General features: G+C 39.5%; 1 protein-coding gene across 1 annotated transcript in view; it reads right to left on the bottom strand.

The window, feature by feature from the left end:
- LOC128643331 (uncharacterized) overlaps positions 1-17,930 on the bottom strand; it is an 88,430-nt gene that overhangs the window by 31,426 nt on the left and 39,074 nt on the right. Inside the window, exon 2 of the mRNA XM_053696262.1 lies at positions 1,028-1,169. Coding sequence (XP_053552237.1) covers positions 1,028-1,169 — 142 coding nt within the window. The remainder of the gene's footprint in view (positions 1-1,027; positions 1,170-17,930) is intronic.

Below are 17,930 nucleotides of genomic sequence, written 5' to 3'. Positions count from 1 at the left end.
CACACAAGTAAAGCTATATGTGACAGGACTCTCACACGAGTAAAACTATATGTGACAGGGCTCTCACACGAGTAAAACTATATGTGACAGGACTCTCACACGAGTAAAACTGTATGTGACAGGGCTCTCACACAAGTAAAACTGTATGTGACAGAGCTCTCACACGAGTAAAACTATATGTGACAGGGCTCTCACACGAGTAAAACTGTATGTGACAGGACTCTCACACGAGTAAAACTATATGTGACAGGGCTCTCAAAGGAGTAAAACTATATGTGACAGGGCTCTCACACGAGTAAAACTGTATGTGACAGGGCTCTCACACGAGTAAATCTGTATGTGACAGGACTCTCACACGAGTAAAACTATATGTGACAGGGCTCTCACACGAGTAAAACTATATGTGACAGGGCTCTCACACAAGTAAAGCTATATGTGACAGGTCTCTCACACGAGTAAAACTATATGTGACAGGGCTCTCACACGAGTAAAACTGTATGTGACAGGGCTCTCACACAAGTAAAGCTATATGTGACAGGACTCTCACACGAGTAAAACTATATGTGACAGGGCTCTCACACGAGTAAAACTGTATGTGACAGGACTCTCACACGAGTAAAACTGTATGTGACAGGGCTCTCACACAAGTAAAACTGTATGTGACAGAGCTCTCACACGAGTAAAACTATATGTGACAGGGCTCTCACACGAGTAAAACTGTATGTGACAGGACTCTCACACGAGTAAAACTATATGTGACAGGGCTCTCAAAGGAGTAAAACTATATGTGACAGGGCTCTCACACGAGTAAAACTGTATGTGACAGGGCTCTCACACGAGTAAAACTATATGTGACAGGGCTCTCAAAGGAGTAAAACTATATGTGACAGGGCTCTCACACGAGTAAAACTATATGTGACCGGGCTCTCACACGAGTAAAACTATATGTGACCGGGCTCTCACACGAGTAAACCTATATGTGACCGGGCTATCAAATGAGTAAACCTGTAAGTAAAAGGGCTCTCACCTGCAAGATTCATAGCCGTGGTTAAACGCATTTGTAACTTGTGCCAAAGTCGCCAAAGAGGATAAATACTTTTTAGTACAAATGCTCTCAGCTTCAGTGTAATTCAGTAATGTCTCCTGCGCCAGGAACACACCGGATATGGCTGTAAGAAAGAATTAGTTTTCAGGAGGAACACAAACTCTGCTTCATATTACTCTACAATTCACTGAGCAATTTCACTTTTTCCTCTACCTGTCGCTTTTCATATTTAGATGAAAATTTTTACAGCTGTGGAATATAATGAAAGGTTTAAATAATATTTTTTTCTTGATTTAACACATTCATTTCCTATTCCTGGGCAAAGTTTGTAGTAATTTGCAGATAAAGAGCAATGATGTCACATGACATGGTAGTCCAAGGGTGCCTTGGGAATGGGAAGGGTCTTTTGTCTGTTCCTTGCTTTCCAACCTCCTGTTGAACACTTTGTCACAGTTAGGGACCATGATTTGTGTTGGTAAAGTTGTGAGTTCAAATCATACTGAATACTTTACTACAGTTTGGGATTATGACTTGTGTTGGTAAGGTTGTGAGTTCAAATCATACTGAATACTTTATTACAGTTAGGGACCATGACTTGTGTTGTAAAGCTTGTGAGTTCAAATCATACTGAATACTTTATTACAGTTAGGGACCATGACTTGTGTTGTGAAGGTTGTGAGCTCAAATCATACTGAATACTTTATTACAGTTAGGGACCATGACTTGTGTTGTGAAGGTTGTGAGCTCAAATCATACTGAATACTTTATTACAGTTAAGGACCATGACTTGTGTTGTAAAGGTTGTGAGTTCAAATCATACTGAATACTTTATTACAGTTAGGGACCATGACTTGTGTTGTGAAGGTTGTGAGCTCAAATCATACTGAATACTTTATTACAGTTAGGGACCATGACTTGTGTTGTAAAGGTTGTGAGCTCAAATCATACTGAATACTTTATTACAGTTAGGGATTATGATTTGTGTTGGTAAGGTTGTGAGTTCAAATCATACTGAATACTTTATTACAGTTAGGGACCATGACTTGTGTTGTAAAGGTTGTGAGTTCAAATCATACTGAATACTTTATTACAGTTAGGGACCATGACTTGTGTTGTAAAGCTTGAGAGTTCAAATCATACTGAATATTTTATTACAGTTAGGGACCATGACTTGTGTTGTAAAGGTTGTGAGCTCAAATCATACTGAATACTTTATTACAGTTAGGGACCATGACTTGTGTTGTAAAGCTTGAGAGTTCAAATCATACTGAATATTTTATTACAGTTAGGGACCATGATTTGTGTTGGTAAAGTTGTGAGATCAAATCATACTTGAATACTTTATTACAGTTAGGGACCATGACTTGAGTTGGTAAAGATGTGAGATCTAATCATACTGAATACTTTATTACAGTTAGGGACCATGACTTGTGTTGTGAAGGTTGTGAGCTCAAATCATACTGAATACTTTATTACAGTTAGGGACCATGACTTGTGTTGTAAAGCTTGCGAGTTCAAATCATACTGAATATTTTATTACAGTTAGGGAACATGACTTGTGTTGTGAAGGTTGTGAGCTCAAATCATACTGAATACTTTATTACAGTTAGGGACCATGACTTGTGTTGTAAAGGTTGTGAGCTCAAATCATACTGAATATTTTATTACAGTTAGGGACCATGATTTGTGTTGGTAAAGTTGTGAGTTCAAATCATACTGAATATTTTATTACAGTTAGGGACCATGACTTGAGTTGGTAAAGATGTGAGTTCTAATCATACTGAATACTTTATTACAGTTAGGGACCATGACTTGAGTTGGTAAAGATGTGAGTTCTGTGGAAAGGTGATAACTAAGCGCCAACTATATAACGCAACAGACCTCCAGCTCTAATAAATTGGCACCTAGTTGCCAAGGGTGGATTCAATTTTAAGATTGGATATCAGAGCGCCAAACAACGTAGGCAGGGTCTATGGGCAGATAGTCAAATACCAAAGGTAACCATAGGTTGAAATAATATGATTTAATACATAAGATAAAAAAGTTGGTACATTTAAAATTATACAACAATTGGTCATGGATCCATGTTACACTTTAAAATATATATTGAAACACTTGGAACAATTTAAAAATGCTTGTAGAACAATTAATAACAACAACAAAAAATCTAACAAATAATGTCTATCGCATAAAACTTAAATTCTAATATGTCAATGCTAGGAGCGCTTATGCACACTCTATTTATAAAAACAATGGGTTACAATGCACAGGTGGATAGATTCCAGGTTGCTTGAAACCGGTGGGTGTGAAATGTAAGTGGCTCCGAATTGGGGTTTTGCCTATGTGTTTATCCAAAATTATGTAAATCCTAACAGGTGGACAAAAAATGTTACAGGAATGTCTAGAACCTGAATTCAAAATATAAGACATGAGGTTGTGCCTATCAGGCCCATTTATCAAGCTCCGTACGGAGCTTGAAGGGCCGTGTTTCTGGCGAGTCTTCAGACTCGCCAGAAACACAACTTATGAAGCAGCGGTCTAAAGACCGCTGCTTCATAACCCTGTCCGCCTGCTCTGAGCAGGCGGACAGGAATCGCCGGAAATCAACCCGATCGAATACGATCGGGTTGATTGACAGCTCCCTGCTGGCGGCCGATTGGCCGCGAGTCAGCAGGGGGCGGCGTTGCACCAGCAGCTCTTGTGAGCTGCTGGTGCAATGTTAAATGTGGAGAGCGTATTGCTCTCCGCATTTAGCGAGGTCTTGCGGACCTGATCCGTAGTGACGGATCAGGTCCGCAAGCCCTTTGATAAATGGGCCTCTATGTGTTTACCCAAAAAGGGTGTAAATCCTAACAAGTGAAAAAATGTCAGAAAAATATTGCAGGGGTGTGTGAACCTTATTTTCAAAATAAACAATGAATTCAAAATAAAACGATATACAAGTGAATTTTTTACAAATCAACTAATGTATACATAAAGCATAAATAGAACCAAATAAAAACAACAGCACAACTTTAACATGTGTTCAAATGTGTTTCTGCTTGCAAACTGTGATGTGATGTGAACAAATATCTATTATAAACACTGAATAGTGGCAAAACTTTGTGATTGGATTGAAATTGAACAAAGGCTCTAAATTGATACCCTAAAATTTGAATCTAAAGGGCTCAGAGTTGCTGAGCTAGATATAAGGGACTTGATCAAAGAGCCTCGAGATGTTAATTAAAAGAGACCATATAACAACAGTGGTTTAAAAAACGGATGATATAACATAAAATGCTTAAAAGCCCAAATAAATGTTCAAATTGGATAATAAGAATCTTGCTATAGTCTGTCTCAATATGGATCCCAACTGCTGATTATGTAGAAATCTTCTTGGGCAGTAGTTAACAAATAATTCCAATTTGCAATGTTGTCCCTTACCTGCCAAAAAAGGAAAGGCAAACAATAGTGCAGATGGCTTCTTAATGTGATCACAATTAAAATACTCCTTACCAGTCAACCGGTTTCGGTCTTCACTGACCTTTCTTAAGACTTGAGCCCTTTAGATTCAAATTTTAGGGTATCAATTTAGAGCCTGTGTTCAATTTCAATCCAATCACAAAGTTTTGCCACTATTCAGTGTTTATAATAGATATTTGTTCACATCACATCACAGTTTGCAAGCAGAAACACATTTGAACACATGTTAAAGTTGTGCTGTTGTTTTTATTTGGTTCTATTTATGCTTTATGTATACATTAGTTGATTTGTAAAAAATTCACTTGTATATCGTTTTATTTTGAATTCATTGTTTATTTTGAAAATAAGGTTCACACACCCCTGCAATATTTTTCTGACATTTTTTCACTTGTTAGGATTTACACCCTTTTTGGATAAACACATAGGCACAACCTCAGGTCTTATATTTTGAATTCAGGTTCAAGACATTCCTGTAACATTTTTTGTCCTCCTGTTAGGATTTACATAATTTTGGATAAAAACATAGGCAAAACCCCAATTCGGAGCCACTTACATTTCACACCCACCGGTTTCAAGCAACCTGGAATCTATCCACCTGTGCATTGTAACCCATTGTTTTTATAAATAGAGTGTGCATAAGCGCTCCTAGCATTCACATATTAGAATTTAAGGCCTAGATTTGGAGTTTGGCGTTAGCCGTGAAAACCAGCGTTAGAGGCTCCTAACGCTGGTTTTAGGCTAACTCCGGTATTTGGAGTCACTCAAAATAGGGTCTAACGCTCACTTTTCAGCCACGACTTTTCCATACCGCAGATCCCCTTACGTCAATTGCGTATCCTATCTTTTCAATGGGATCTTTCTAACTCCGGTATTTAGAGTCGTGTCTGAAGTGAGCGTTAGATATCTAACGACAAAACTCCAGCCGCAGGAAAAAAGTCAGTAGTTAAGAGCTTTCTGGGCTAACGCCGGTTTATAAAGCTCTTAACTACTGTGCTCTAAAGTACACTAACACCCATAAACTACCTATGTACCCCTAAACCGAGGTCCCCCCACATCGCCGCCACTCGATTAAATTTTTTTAACCCCTAATCTGCCGACCGCCACCTACGTTATAGTTATGTACCCCTAATCTGCTGCCCCTAACACCGTCGACCCCTGTATTATATTTATTAACCCCTAACCTGCCCCCCACAACGTCGCCTCCACCTACCTACACTTATTAACCCCTAATCTGCCGACCGCAAAGCGCCGCCACCTACATTATCCTTATGTACCCCTAATCTGCTGCCCCTAACACTGCCGACCCCTATATTATATTTATTAACCCCTAATCTACCCCCCTCAACGTCGCCTCCACCTGCCTACACTTATTAACCCCTAATCTGCCGCTATTCTAATAAATGTATTAACCCCTAAAGCTAAGTCTAACCCTAACACTAACACCCCCCTAAGTTAAATATAATTGACATCTAACGAAATTAATTATCTCTTATTAAATAAATTATTCCTATTTAAAGCTAAATACTTACCTGTAAAATAAATCCTAATATAGCTACAATATAAATTATAATTATATTATAGCTATTTTAGGATTAATATTTATTTGACAGGCAACTTTGTAATTATTTTAACCAGGTACAATAGCTATTAAATAGTTAAGAACTATTTAATAGTTACCTAGTTAAAATAATTACAAAATTACCTGTAAAATAAATCCTAACCTAAGTTACAATTAAACCTAACACTATACTATCATTAAATTAATTAAATAAAATACCTACAATTACCTACAATTAAACCTAACACTACACTATCAATAAATAAATTAAATACAATTCCTACAAATAACTACAATGAAATAAACTAACTAAAGTACAAAAAATAAAAAAGAACTAAGTTACAAAAAATAAAAAAATATTTACAAACATAAGAAAAATATTACAACAATTTTAAACTAATTACACCTACTCTAAGCCCCCTAATAAAATAACAAAGACCCCCAAAATAAAAAATGCCCTACTCTATTCTAAATTACTAAAGTTCAAAGCTCTTTTACCTTACCAGCCCTGAACAGGGCCCTTTGCGGGGCATGCCCCAAGAAGTTCAGCTCTTTTGCCTGTAAAAAAAAAAACATACAATACCCCCCCCCAACATTACAACCCACCACCCACATACCCCTAATCTAACCCAAACCCCCCTTAAATAAACCTAACACTAAGCCCCTGAAGATCTTCCTACCTTATCTTCACCATACCAGGTTCACCAATCCGTCCTGAAGAGCTCCTCCGATGTCCTGATCCAAGCCCAAGCGGGGGGCTGAAGAGGTCCATGATCCGGCTGAAGTCTTCATCCAAGCGGGAGCTGAAGAGGTCCATGATCCGGATGAAGTCTTCATCCAAGCAGAGCTGAAGAGGTCCATGATCCGGATGAAGTCTTCTATCAACGGCATCTTCAATCTTCTTTCTTCGGGAGCCATCATCTTCCATCCGACGCGGAACATCCTCTTCTCCCGACGCCTACTAGCCGAATGACGGTTCCTTTAAGGGACGTCATCCAAGATGGCGTCCCTCGAATTCCGATTGGCTGATAGGATTCTATCAGCCAATCGGAATTAAGGTAGGAATATTCTGATTGGCTGATGGAATCAGCCAATCAGAATCAAGTTCAATCCGATTGGCTGATCCAATCAGCCAATCAGATTGAGCTCGCATTCTATTGGCTGATCGGAACAGCCAATAGAATGCGAGCTCAATCTGATTGGCTGATTGGATCAGCCAATCGGATTGAACTTGATTCTGATTGGCTGATTTCATCAGCCAATCAGAATATTCCTACCTTAATTCCGATTGGCTGATAGAATCCTATCAGCCAATCGAAATTCGAGGGACGCCATCTTGGATGACGTCAATTAAAGGAACCGTCATTCGGCTAGTAGGCGTCGGGAGAAGAGGATGTTCCGCGTCGGATGGAAGATGATGGCTCCCGAAGAAAGAAGATTGAAGATGCCGTTGATAGAAGACTTCATCCGGATCATGGACCTCTTCAGCCCCCGCTTGGATGAAGACTTCATCCGGATCATGGACCTCTTCAGCTCCCGCTTGGATGAAGACTTCAGCCGGATCATGGACCTCTTCAGCCCCCCGCTTGGGCTTGGATCAGGACATCGGAGGAGCTCTTCAGGACGGATCGGTGAACCTGGTATGGTGAAGATAAGGTAGGAAGATCTTCAGGGGCTTAGTGTTAGGTTTATTTAAGGGGGGTTTGGGTTAGATTAGGGGTATGTGGGTGGTGGGTTGTAATGTTGGGGGGGGGGGTATTGTATGTTTTTTTTTACAGGCAAAAGAGCTGAACTTCTTGGGGCATGCCCCGCAAAGGGCCCTGTTCAGGGCTGGTAAGGTAAAAGAGCTTTGAACTTTAGTAATTTAGAATAGGGTAGGGCATTTTTTATTTTGGGGGTCTTTGTTATTTTATTAGGGGGCTTAGAGTAGGTGTAATTAGTTTAAAATTGTTGTAATATTTTTCTTATGTTTGTAAATATTTTTTTATTTTTTGTAACTTAGTTCTTTTTTATTTTTTGTACTTTAGTTAGTTTATTTCATTGTAGTTATTTGTAGGAATTGTAATTAATTTATTTATTGATAGTGTAGTGTTAGGTTTAATTGTAGGTAATTGTAGGTATTTTATTTAATTAATTTAATGATAGTATAGTGTTAGGTTTAATTGTAACTTAAGTTAGGATTTATTTTACAGGTAATTTTGTAATTATTTTAACTAGGTAACTATTAAATAGTTCTTAACTATTTAATAGCTATTGTACCTGGTTAAAATAATTACAAAGTTGCCTGTCAAATAAATATTAATCCTAAAATAGCTATAATATAATTATAATTTATATTGTAGCTATATTAGGATTTATTTTACAGGTAAGTATTTAGCTTTAAATAGGAATAATTTATTTAATAAGAGATAATTAATTTCGTAAGATGTAAATTATATTTAACTTAGGGGGGTGTTAGTGTTAGGGTTAGACTTAGCTTTAGGGGTTAATACATTTATTAGAATAGCGGTGAGCTCCAGTCGGCAGATTAGGGGTTAATAATTGAAGTTAGGTGTCGGCGATGTTAGGGAGGGCAGATTAGGGGTTAATACTATTTATTATAGGGTTAGTGAGGCGGATTAGGGGTTAATAACTTTATTATAGTAGCGCTCAGGTCCGCTCGGCAGATTAGGGGTTAATAAGTGTAGGCAGGTGGAGGCGAGGTTGTGGGGGGCAGATTAGGGGTTAATAAATATAATATAGGGGTCGGCGATGTTAGGGCAGCAGATTAGGGGTACATAGGGATAATGTAAGTAGCGGCGGTTTACGGAGCGGCAGATTAGGGGTTAATAATAATATGCAGGGGTCAGCGATAGCGGGGGCGGCAGATTAGGGGTTAATAAGTGTAAGGTTAGGGGTGTTTAGACTCGGGGTACATGTTAGAGTGTTAGGTGCAGACGTAGGAAGTGTTTCCGCATAGCAAACAATGGGGCTGCGTTAGGAGCTGAACGCGGCTTTTTTGCAGGTGTTAGGTTTTTTTTCAGCTCAAACAGCCCCATTGTTTTCTATGGGAGAATCGTGCACGAGCATGTTTTTGAGGCTGGCCGCTTGCGTAAGCAACTCTGGTATCGAGAGTTGAAGCTGCGTTAAATATGCTCTACGCTCCTTTTTTGGAGCCTAACGCAGCCTTTATGTGGACTCTCAATACCAGAGTTATTTTTATGGTGCGGCCAGAAAAAAGCCGGCGTTAGATTTTCGGGTTGTTACCGACAAAACTCCAAATCTAGCCGTAAGTTTTATGCGATAGACATTTGTTAGATTTTAGTTGTTGTTATTAATTGTTTTACAAGCATTTTTAAATTGTTCCAAGTGTTTCAATATATATTTTAAAGTGTAACATGGATCCATGACTAATTGTTGTATAATTTTAAATGTACCAACTTTTTTATCTTATGTATTAAATCATATTATTTCAACCTATGTTACCTTTGGTATTTGACTATCTGCCCATAGACCCTGCCTACGTTGTTTGGCGCTCTGATATCCAATCTTAAAAGATGTGAGTTTTAATCATACTGAATACTTTATTACAGTTAGGGACAGGGATAGGCAAGGTGTCCGTACACGGACACTGGTGTCCGCCACAACCTTAGTATGTATTTTGATTGAATAATAGCAATTTAAAAAAATATGTAGTGTGAATAAAGTTAGTGGTTTGTCAAGAGACTGCTAGCGATATTGGGTGATAACTTATGGAATAAATAAAGCCTGAGTGAAATACTGGATGTGTATCTACATTTGTATAATAACACCCATCTCTATACAAAGACACAGTAGTGACACTGGCACATGCGTATAGCCAGACAAGGGTTGGTTATAGGGTCAGTGGTATCTGCATCAGTATAATAACACCCATCGCTATATAATGACACAGTAGTGACACTGGCACATGCGTATAGCCAGACAAGGGTTGGTTATAGGGTCAGTGGTATCTGCCTCAGTATAATAACACCCATCGCTATATAATGACACAGTAGTGACACTGGCACATGGGTATAGCCAGAGGAGGGCTGGTTATAGGATCAGTGGTATCTGCATCAGTATATTAACACCAAGCACTATAAAATAATGTTTTTAATTTCAAATGTACCATGGTGTCCTTCACTAAGGTCTGTACTTTGGAAAATGTCCGCCACAGCCTTTGTCTGTGCCTATCCCTGGTTAGGGACCATGACTTGTGTTGGTAAAGATGTGAGTTCTAATCATACTGAATACTTTATTACAGTTAGGGACCATGACTTGAGTTGGTAAAGATGTGAGTTCTAATCATACTGAATACTTTATTACAGTTAGGGACCATGACTTGTGTTGGTAAGGTTATGAATTTGAATCCTGTTTACTTACTGTTTAATTAATGTTCAAAAGAAGGCATACATGAAAAGTAAAACAAAACACAATGATAATAGCATACAGGCGTCATATGGCATAACTCTTTAAGTGAACATAATATAATTCTGAAGGAGAATCTAGAGAAATAATATGTAGATAGAATGCCTAGTATTCTAAATACCTCCTAAATGACACAGGAGGCCAATCGTGGACCCCATTCATAAATATAAAAATATATAGGAGGCTATTACTAGCAAGAGAGACCACTTTTGGATCTCCAATAAAGAACCCCATTTTTAAAATTTTAATATTATAATGTTACTATTACCATTAACTTAGTGTGAAAAGTAATGCTGGGCAATTATGTAGACCCAATCACAGGAAGCAATAATTAAAATTCCATATATGCAAAACAATACATGTAAAACAAGATATGGGGTATATAGAGAAAACATATATTAACCAATAGATATAAAGGTGCTTTGTTGCATGTTAGACCCACATATTTATCCGTATTAAGACTAATAGACTTACAGTGAAGCCAAGCTTCATTAGTGTCCTCCAGCAAGAGCAAGTAAACTAAAGCCTGAACAAATTCTGCCTAAAATAATATTTCTATTCACTGCAGCAATACAAAATATAATTATCTCTTATGTCACCTATATGTGCGGGGGGTTAAAATGTGGCGTAAGCTGAAGGTCATTTAGTCCTTTACAAGGTAGAAGCTTCTCTATAGACCCCTTTAATGTATGAAATTACGTGTCATAATTTAAGAGCTAAATGCATAATAATGATCCTTGATTTTAAGGGAACAGCTAGACACGTTGAGCATATATAAGTGTATGGAATGTCTATGTAAATAAGTATGACTCTCAGCTATCAGACATATAGTCCTCATATAGATAGCCACCGTATGCAGCAGAATGTAGATTAGAAGGGCAAAAAGGGATTTATTATGAAACTACACAGATATTAGGTTCTATGAATCATTGATATAAGCAAATAAGAGTTAAGGGTGCCCCTTAATCTGTTGAAACCCCTTACTTTGCATACACTTTATCCAATACCACTTTTCACCTGGATGTTCCAGGTTACATTCAGAAGTTCAAGGAGCTGCAGTCCTATTAGCGTTAAAACCTTGTAATACTGCGTATTCTTAGCAGCGCTAAGTGCAGCCATGGATCTGCCGCATCTCCCAAAGCTAGCACTACTCCCTGCTGCATAAAAGTTAGTCGGCTTCTGTTCTCCAGATTTCATTGTACGGGACAGCGTCTTCTGGTATGCCGCCATTGTTGTTTCCCTTGCAGCTGTGTACTTTGGGATTCTCTGAGGTAAACCAGGAATTAGCGCATCGCTCTTCTCGTCTCCCAATACTAGGAATGGTTGATCCTGTGGCTGCACTATCCCTTTGCTAGTGCACAACATATTGCATTTAGAGGTACTGAGAGGCGATGACTTAATCTCACAGGTCTCAGCAGGTAAGTGATCTGTAGGTTGAAGCGTTGCTGGTTCAGTCACGAAAATTGCTATGTGATCTATGGCACTCCAAGATTCCGTATTGACTGAGTTAAAGGGAAGACATTCCTCAGTAACTACTTCAGCTGATGGTTTAGCTCTTGCTGGCTCTGTCATCATAGTTCCTCTGTTCTTCCTCGTGGGGTATCGCTTCATCCTCTGTTGCGACTGTGACCAGGGTCTTACATGTTTCACAGTCAGGAGTTATCAAAGTTTAATGTTTTGCACAGCTGTCAATATTATGAGGTGTTTCCTCAGCTTCAAGGCTTCCAAACCTTTCTCGATATGTAGGTAGAAGCTCTGTCAGCACTGTCAAGATAAACGCACCAGTATCCGCCATGTTTTTATGTATACTAACAGTTGGAGCACAAGTGCTAATAGCTTTATCTGTAAGAGTAGGGTAGGGGAATATTGCAGTGTCAAGCAAGATAGCACTGCTCACTCGGGGGGGTCCAGAGGTGTAACTGCCGAGGGGGGTTGAAATCGAAGCCTTCTCCTCTGACAAATGCCTCTTTAAAGAGCCCAGAAAACACTGGAGCTGGATCACAAATGCTTAGTAAATCTGAGTCCTCAAAGTTGAATTAAGCAGAATCTTTCAGAATAATCCGTAGATGTCTCTTTTGTTTGAAGATATTCAAAATATTAGTTCTGACAACTACACCAGCTCACAGCATTGCTGCCTGTCATGGTTGCTCCCCGGATGTTCCCCCGTAAGATTTGTGTGTCAGGGCACAGCTGATTGAAATGCATTAGCCATAATTTTTAAACTTTTTCTTCCTATAAAGTTCTGAATTCATATAATATTATTTGTGTGACATTTATGATTTTATGTTGTATATTGAAGAACAAAAACCCCCACAAGTTTTGATTAATGATGTATCAGTTTATGGGCTTATCTGGACTCAAAATGACTATAAACTGTATGGACGTTTAACCCCTTAATGACCACAATGTACCCTGTATGTCACTGGTCGTTAAGATTTTTTTCAGGACATAAAAGCACAAGTCTAGCAAGAACACGCTATTAATGCACTCCCTCCAGCAGGCTTTGTGGAATAGAGCAGTCTCAACGCTGGTGGCAAGACCGCGCTATAAAACAATCAAGTCCCAAAAAAAGGCCAGTGACATACAGGGTACGTCGCTGGTCCTTAAGGGGTTAAAGGGACATTTTCTTCCATGGTTCAGATAGAGCAGTCATTTTTAACAACTTTCTAATTTACTTCTATTATCAAATTAGCTTTTTTTCTCTTGGTACCCTTTACTGAAAAGCAGGGAGGTAAGCTCAGGAGTATTCATATGTCTGCAGCAGTTTTGCATGAATGTTATACATTTGCTAAAGCACTAGATAGCAGCACTTTTTCCTGCCATGTAGTACTCTGGACATGTGGACGCTGCCTACTTAGGTATCTCTAACAAAAAATATAATGAAATAAAAAAGCAAACTTGTAGGGGACGTGCCTCCATACAAGCAAGCCCAAACATTGTCACTACAGTGCGTTTTAAAGAGCTTGTGCCTACATTATTGAACTTTAAACTGGAAAGCACCTTTGTGACCGTGATTTCAATAAGGCACAAGTACGTGCACTGTCGTAAACATGGTTAGACTTGGAGTGCATGAAGGCGACTACAACAGTGCAACTCTCGGCAGGGCCCTCTACCCATTTGATCCCTATAAATGTTATATTGTATACCGCCTATGTTTATAGCGCTGCGGAATCTGTTGGCGCTCTACAATAATAATAATAAGACATATCCCCTGGTCACAAAGGTGCAATCTTGTTTAAGGGTCTCCTAAGCAGATACAAAGCTGCGAGGTAGCGGGTTCACGATTTACAGTTTCAGTACTGTTAAAATCCAGTATTAAATACACACTGAAATGCAAACTGTCTTTTAACCAATATAAATAAATATTGTAAAAAAAGAATATTAAATTTAAAAGTGACAATGGGGGATATTTATCAAAGCCTCAACTATGCTGCATTCGCCGGCACCAATACGCTCGCCTAACATCGCGGCCGCGGACCTGTATACGATTTCCATATTTATAATAGAAAAGCCGCGCACCAAGTACGGGGAGATGAGCATTGGACTGTTGTTAACTAACAGTCATCGATCTCGCTGCTATTCGGCTTTTTACCAACTTTTTTTATACCCTGTCACTACACGGCGCCACTATACTAAAATGTTTAACCCCTATCCTGCCGCTCACCTTAGAGCCACAATATATCTACTTGTTATCAAGTATTTTTATTGATTTTAAGGTCATACAACAAAGCAAAATATTCATATGTATATTCTAATCAGCATTAAAGAAAATAGAAAACAAGAACATGTGCATACAGAATAATATTAATATAGCATCTATAATCAAAACATATTACTTTATATATGCATCTCTTCATATATAGATCTTAAAGCCATTAATCAATTGTGTCATATTTGATGGCCAAAATTCACCATCAACAAGTTAATGTCAAACATTTTCTTCATCCTAAAATTCTTAAAAAACAGAATTTATGTTTACCTGATAAATTTCTTTCTCCTACGGTGTATCCGGTCCACGGCTTCATCCTTACTTGTGGGATATTCTCAATCCCTACAGAAAGTGGCAAAGAGAGCACACAGCAGAGCTGTCCATATAGCTCCCCTCAGGCTCCGCCCCCCAGTCATTCGAACGACGGTTAGGAGAAAAAGGAGAACCATAGGGTGCAGTGGTGACTGTAGTTTACAAAAAAATAAATTTAAACCTGACCAAAATGCCAGGGTGGGCCGTGGACCGGATACACCGTAGGAGAAAGAAATTTATCAGGTAAACATAAATTCTGTTTTCTCCTACATTGGTGTATCCGGTCCACGGCTTCATCCTTACTTGTGGGAACCAATACCAAAGCTTTAGGACACGGATGAAGGGAGGGAACAAGTCAGGTAACCTAAACGGAAGGCACCACTGCTTGCAAAACCTTTCTCCCAAAAATAGCCTCCGAAGAAGCAAAAGTATAAAATTTGTAAAATTTGGCAAATGTATGCAGTGAAGACCGAGTCGCTGCCTTACAGATCTGTTCAACAGAAGCCTCATTCTTGAAAGCCCATGTGGAAGCCACAGCTCTAGTAGAGTGAGCTGTAATTCGTTCAGGAGGCTGCCTTCCAGCAGTCTCATAAGCCAACCGGATGATGCTTTTCAGCCAGAAAGACAGAGAGGTCGCAGTCGCATTTTGACCTCTCCTCTTGCCAGAATAGACGACAAACAAGGACGATGTTTGTCTGAAGTCCTTAGTTGCTTTTAGATAAAACTTCAAAGCACGAACCACATCAAGATTGTGTAACAGACGTTCCTTGTTAGAAACTGGATTAGGACACAGAGAAGGAACAACTATTTCTTGGTTGATATTCTTATTGGAAACCACTTTTGGAAGAAAACCAGGTTTGGTACGTAAAACGACCTTATCTGTATGAAACACCAGATAGGGTGAATTACACTGCAAAGCAGACAATTCAGAAACTCTTCTAGCAGAAGAAATAGCTACTAAAAACAAAACTTTCCAAGATAGTAACTTAATATCTATGGAATTTAGAGGTTCAAACGGAACCCCTTGAAGAACTGAAAGAACTAAATTTAGACTCCATGGAGGAGCCACAGGTCTATAGACAGGCTTGATTCTGACTAAAGCCTGTACAAACGCCTGAATATCTGGCATGGCTGCCAGACGCTTGTGTAATAAAACAGACAGAGCAGATATCTGTCCTTTTAAGGAACTAGCTGACAGACCTTTCTCCAATCCTTCTTGGAGAAAAGATAGTATCCTTGGAATCCTAATCTTACTCCATGAGTAACCCTTGGATTCGCACCAGCAAAGATATTTCCGCCATATCTTATGGTAAATTTTCCTGGTGACAGGTTTTCTAGCCTGGATCAGAGTATCTATAACTGATTCCGAAAACCCACGCTTAGCTAGAATCAAGCGTTCAATCTCCAAGCAGTCAGTTGCAGAGAAACTAGGTTTGGATGTTCGAAAGGACCTTGAATTAGAAGGTCCTGCCTCAAAGGCAGCTTCCATGGTGGAACCGATGACATATTCACCAGGTCTGCATACCAAGTCCTGAGTGGCCACGCAGGAGCTATCAGAATTACCGAAGCCTTCTCCTGTTTGATCCTGGCTACTAGCCGGGGGAGAAGGGGAAACAGTGGAAAGACATAAGCTAGATTGAACGACCAAGGCGCTACTAAGGCATCTACCAATGTCGCCTTGGGATCCCTGGACCTGGACCCGTAACGGGGAACTTTGGAGTTCTGACGTGACGCCATCAGATCCAGATCTGGAATGCCCCATAGCTGGGTCAGCTGAGCAAAAACCTCCGGGTGGAGTTCCCACTCCCCCGGATGGAAAGTCTGACGACTCAGATAATCCGCTTCCCAGTTGTCCACCCCTGGGATGTGAATTGCTGATAGATGGCAGGAGTGATCCTCTGCCCATTTGATGATCTTGGATACCTCCCTCATCGCCGGGGAACTCTTTGTTCCCCCCTGATGATTGATGTACGCTACAGTCGTCATGTTGTCCGACTGAAACTTGGCCTCCGCTAGTTGAGGCCATGCCTGGAGCGCATTGAATATCGCTCTCAATTCCAAAATGTTTATCGGGAGAAGAGATTCTTCCCGAGACCATAGACCCTGAGCCTTCAGGGACTCCCAAACCGCGCCCCAGCCTAAGAGGCTGGCGTCGGTCGTGACAATGATCCACTCCGGTCTTCGGAAACTCATTCTCTGAGACAGGTGATCCTGAGACAACCACCAGAGGAGTGAGTCTCTGGTTTTCTGGTCCATCTGAATCTGGGGAGACAAATCTGCATAATCCCCATTCCATTGTTTGAGCATGCACAGTTGCAATGGTCTTAAATGAATTTGAGCAATGGGAACCACGTCCATTGCCGCAACCATTAGTCCTATTACCTCCATGCACTGAGCTATGGAGGGTTGAGGAATGGATTGAAGAACTCGACAAGTGTTCAAAAGTTTTAATTTCCTGACCTCTGTCAGAAAGATTTTCATTTCTACCGAGTCTATTATTGCTCCCAGGAAAGGAACCCTTGTGAACGGGGACAGAGAACTTTTTTCTATGTTCACCTTCCACCCGTGAGACCTTAGAAAGGCTAGAACAATGTCCGTATGAGCCCTTGCTTTGTGAAAGGACGACGCCTGTATTAAAATGTCGTCTAGGTAAGGTGCTACTGCAATGCCCCTTGGCCTTAGCACAGCTAGAAGGGACCCTAGCACCTTTGTGAAAATTCTGGGAGCAGTGGCCAATCCGAAGGTAAGAGCCACAAACTGGCAGTTCCATTATAGAGTCTGAGTCCATATAGGCCCTACAGCCAGGCAAACATAATCAATGATACTTGGTAAAGATACTAGCTTGTAACCAAACAAATATAAAGTTTCATGTAAAAGATGAAACCGTGTGTGACCTCTGTGTAACACCATTAAAAGGAAAAGGGTCATAGGCTCACCCGTGAAAGGATTTTTACAACAGCATTAATATACTTTAACTAAATGCTGTAAAGTTATTGAGCTAGGTAAAACTCTTTAAGGGATAGTTTCTGCAAAGATTTGGCTCAATTCCTCTGTCAAATTTCACCAGTTTATATCCTCTAGATCCAGCACTTAATTAATATTCATATAATGTTATAATTTAAACCACATAGCACTTCAATATCTACACAAACCTGTGTTAAACGCAGGCATACCAAGTTCTACTGTTTAACAAAATAAGATTACTTGTTATTACTTATTACCCAGGGAGATATTATTGTTCTTTTGAAGAACTAGTATACAAATTTTGTGTTAAATCTTTGAACAGCTGAATGGCATCCAATATATATCCTAAATTAACATAAGAGTACAGCACTTTGTACTAAATATAATTACTAAATTTCAACCACAGCTATATTTATATAACTTCAAAGCATGGATAGAAGTCTTGCATATGA

The sequence above is a fragment of the Bombina bombina genome, unplaced genomic scaffold (genome assembly GCF_027579735.1).
Source record: "Bombina bombina isolate aBomBom1 unplaced genomic scaffold, aBomBom1.pri scaffold_664, whole genome shotgun sequence".
NCBI lineage: Eukaryota > Metazoa > Chordata > Amphibia > Anura > Bombinatoridae > Bombina > Bombina bombina.
This window is presented reverse-complemented; position numbering and strand designations above follow the sequence as displayed.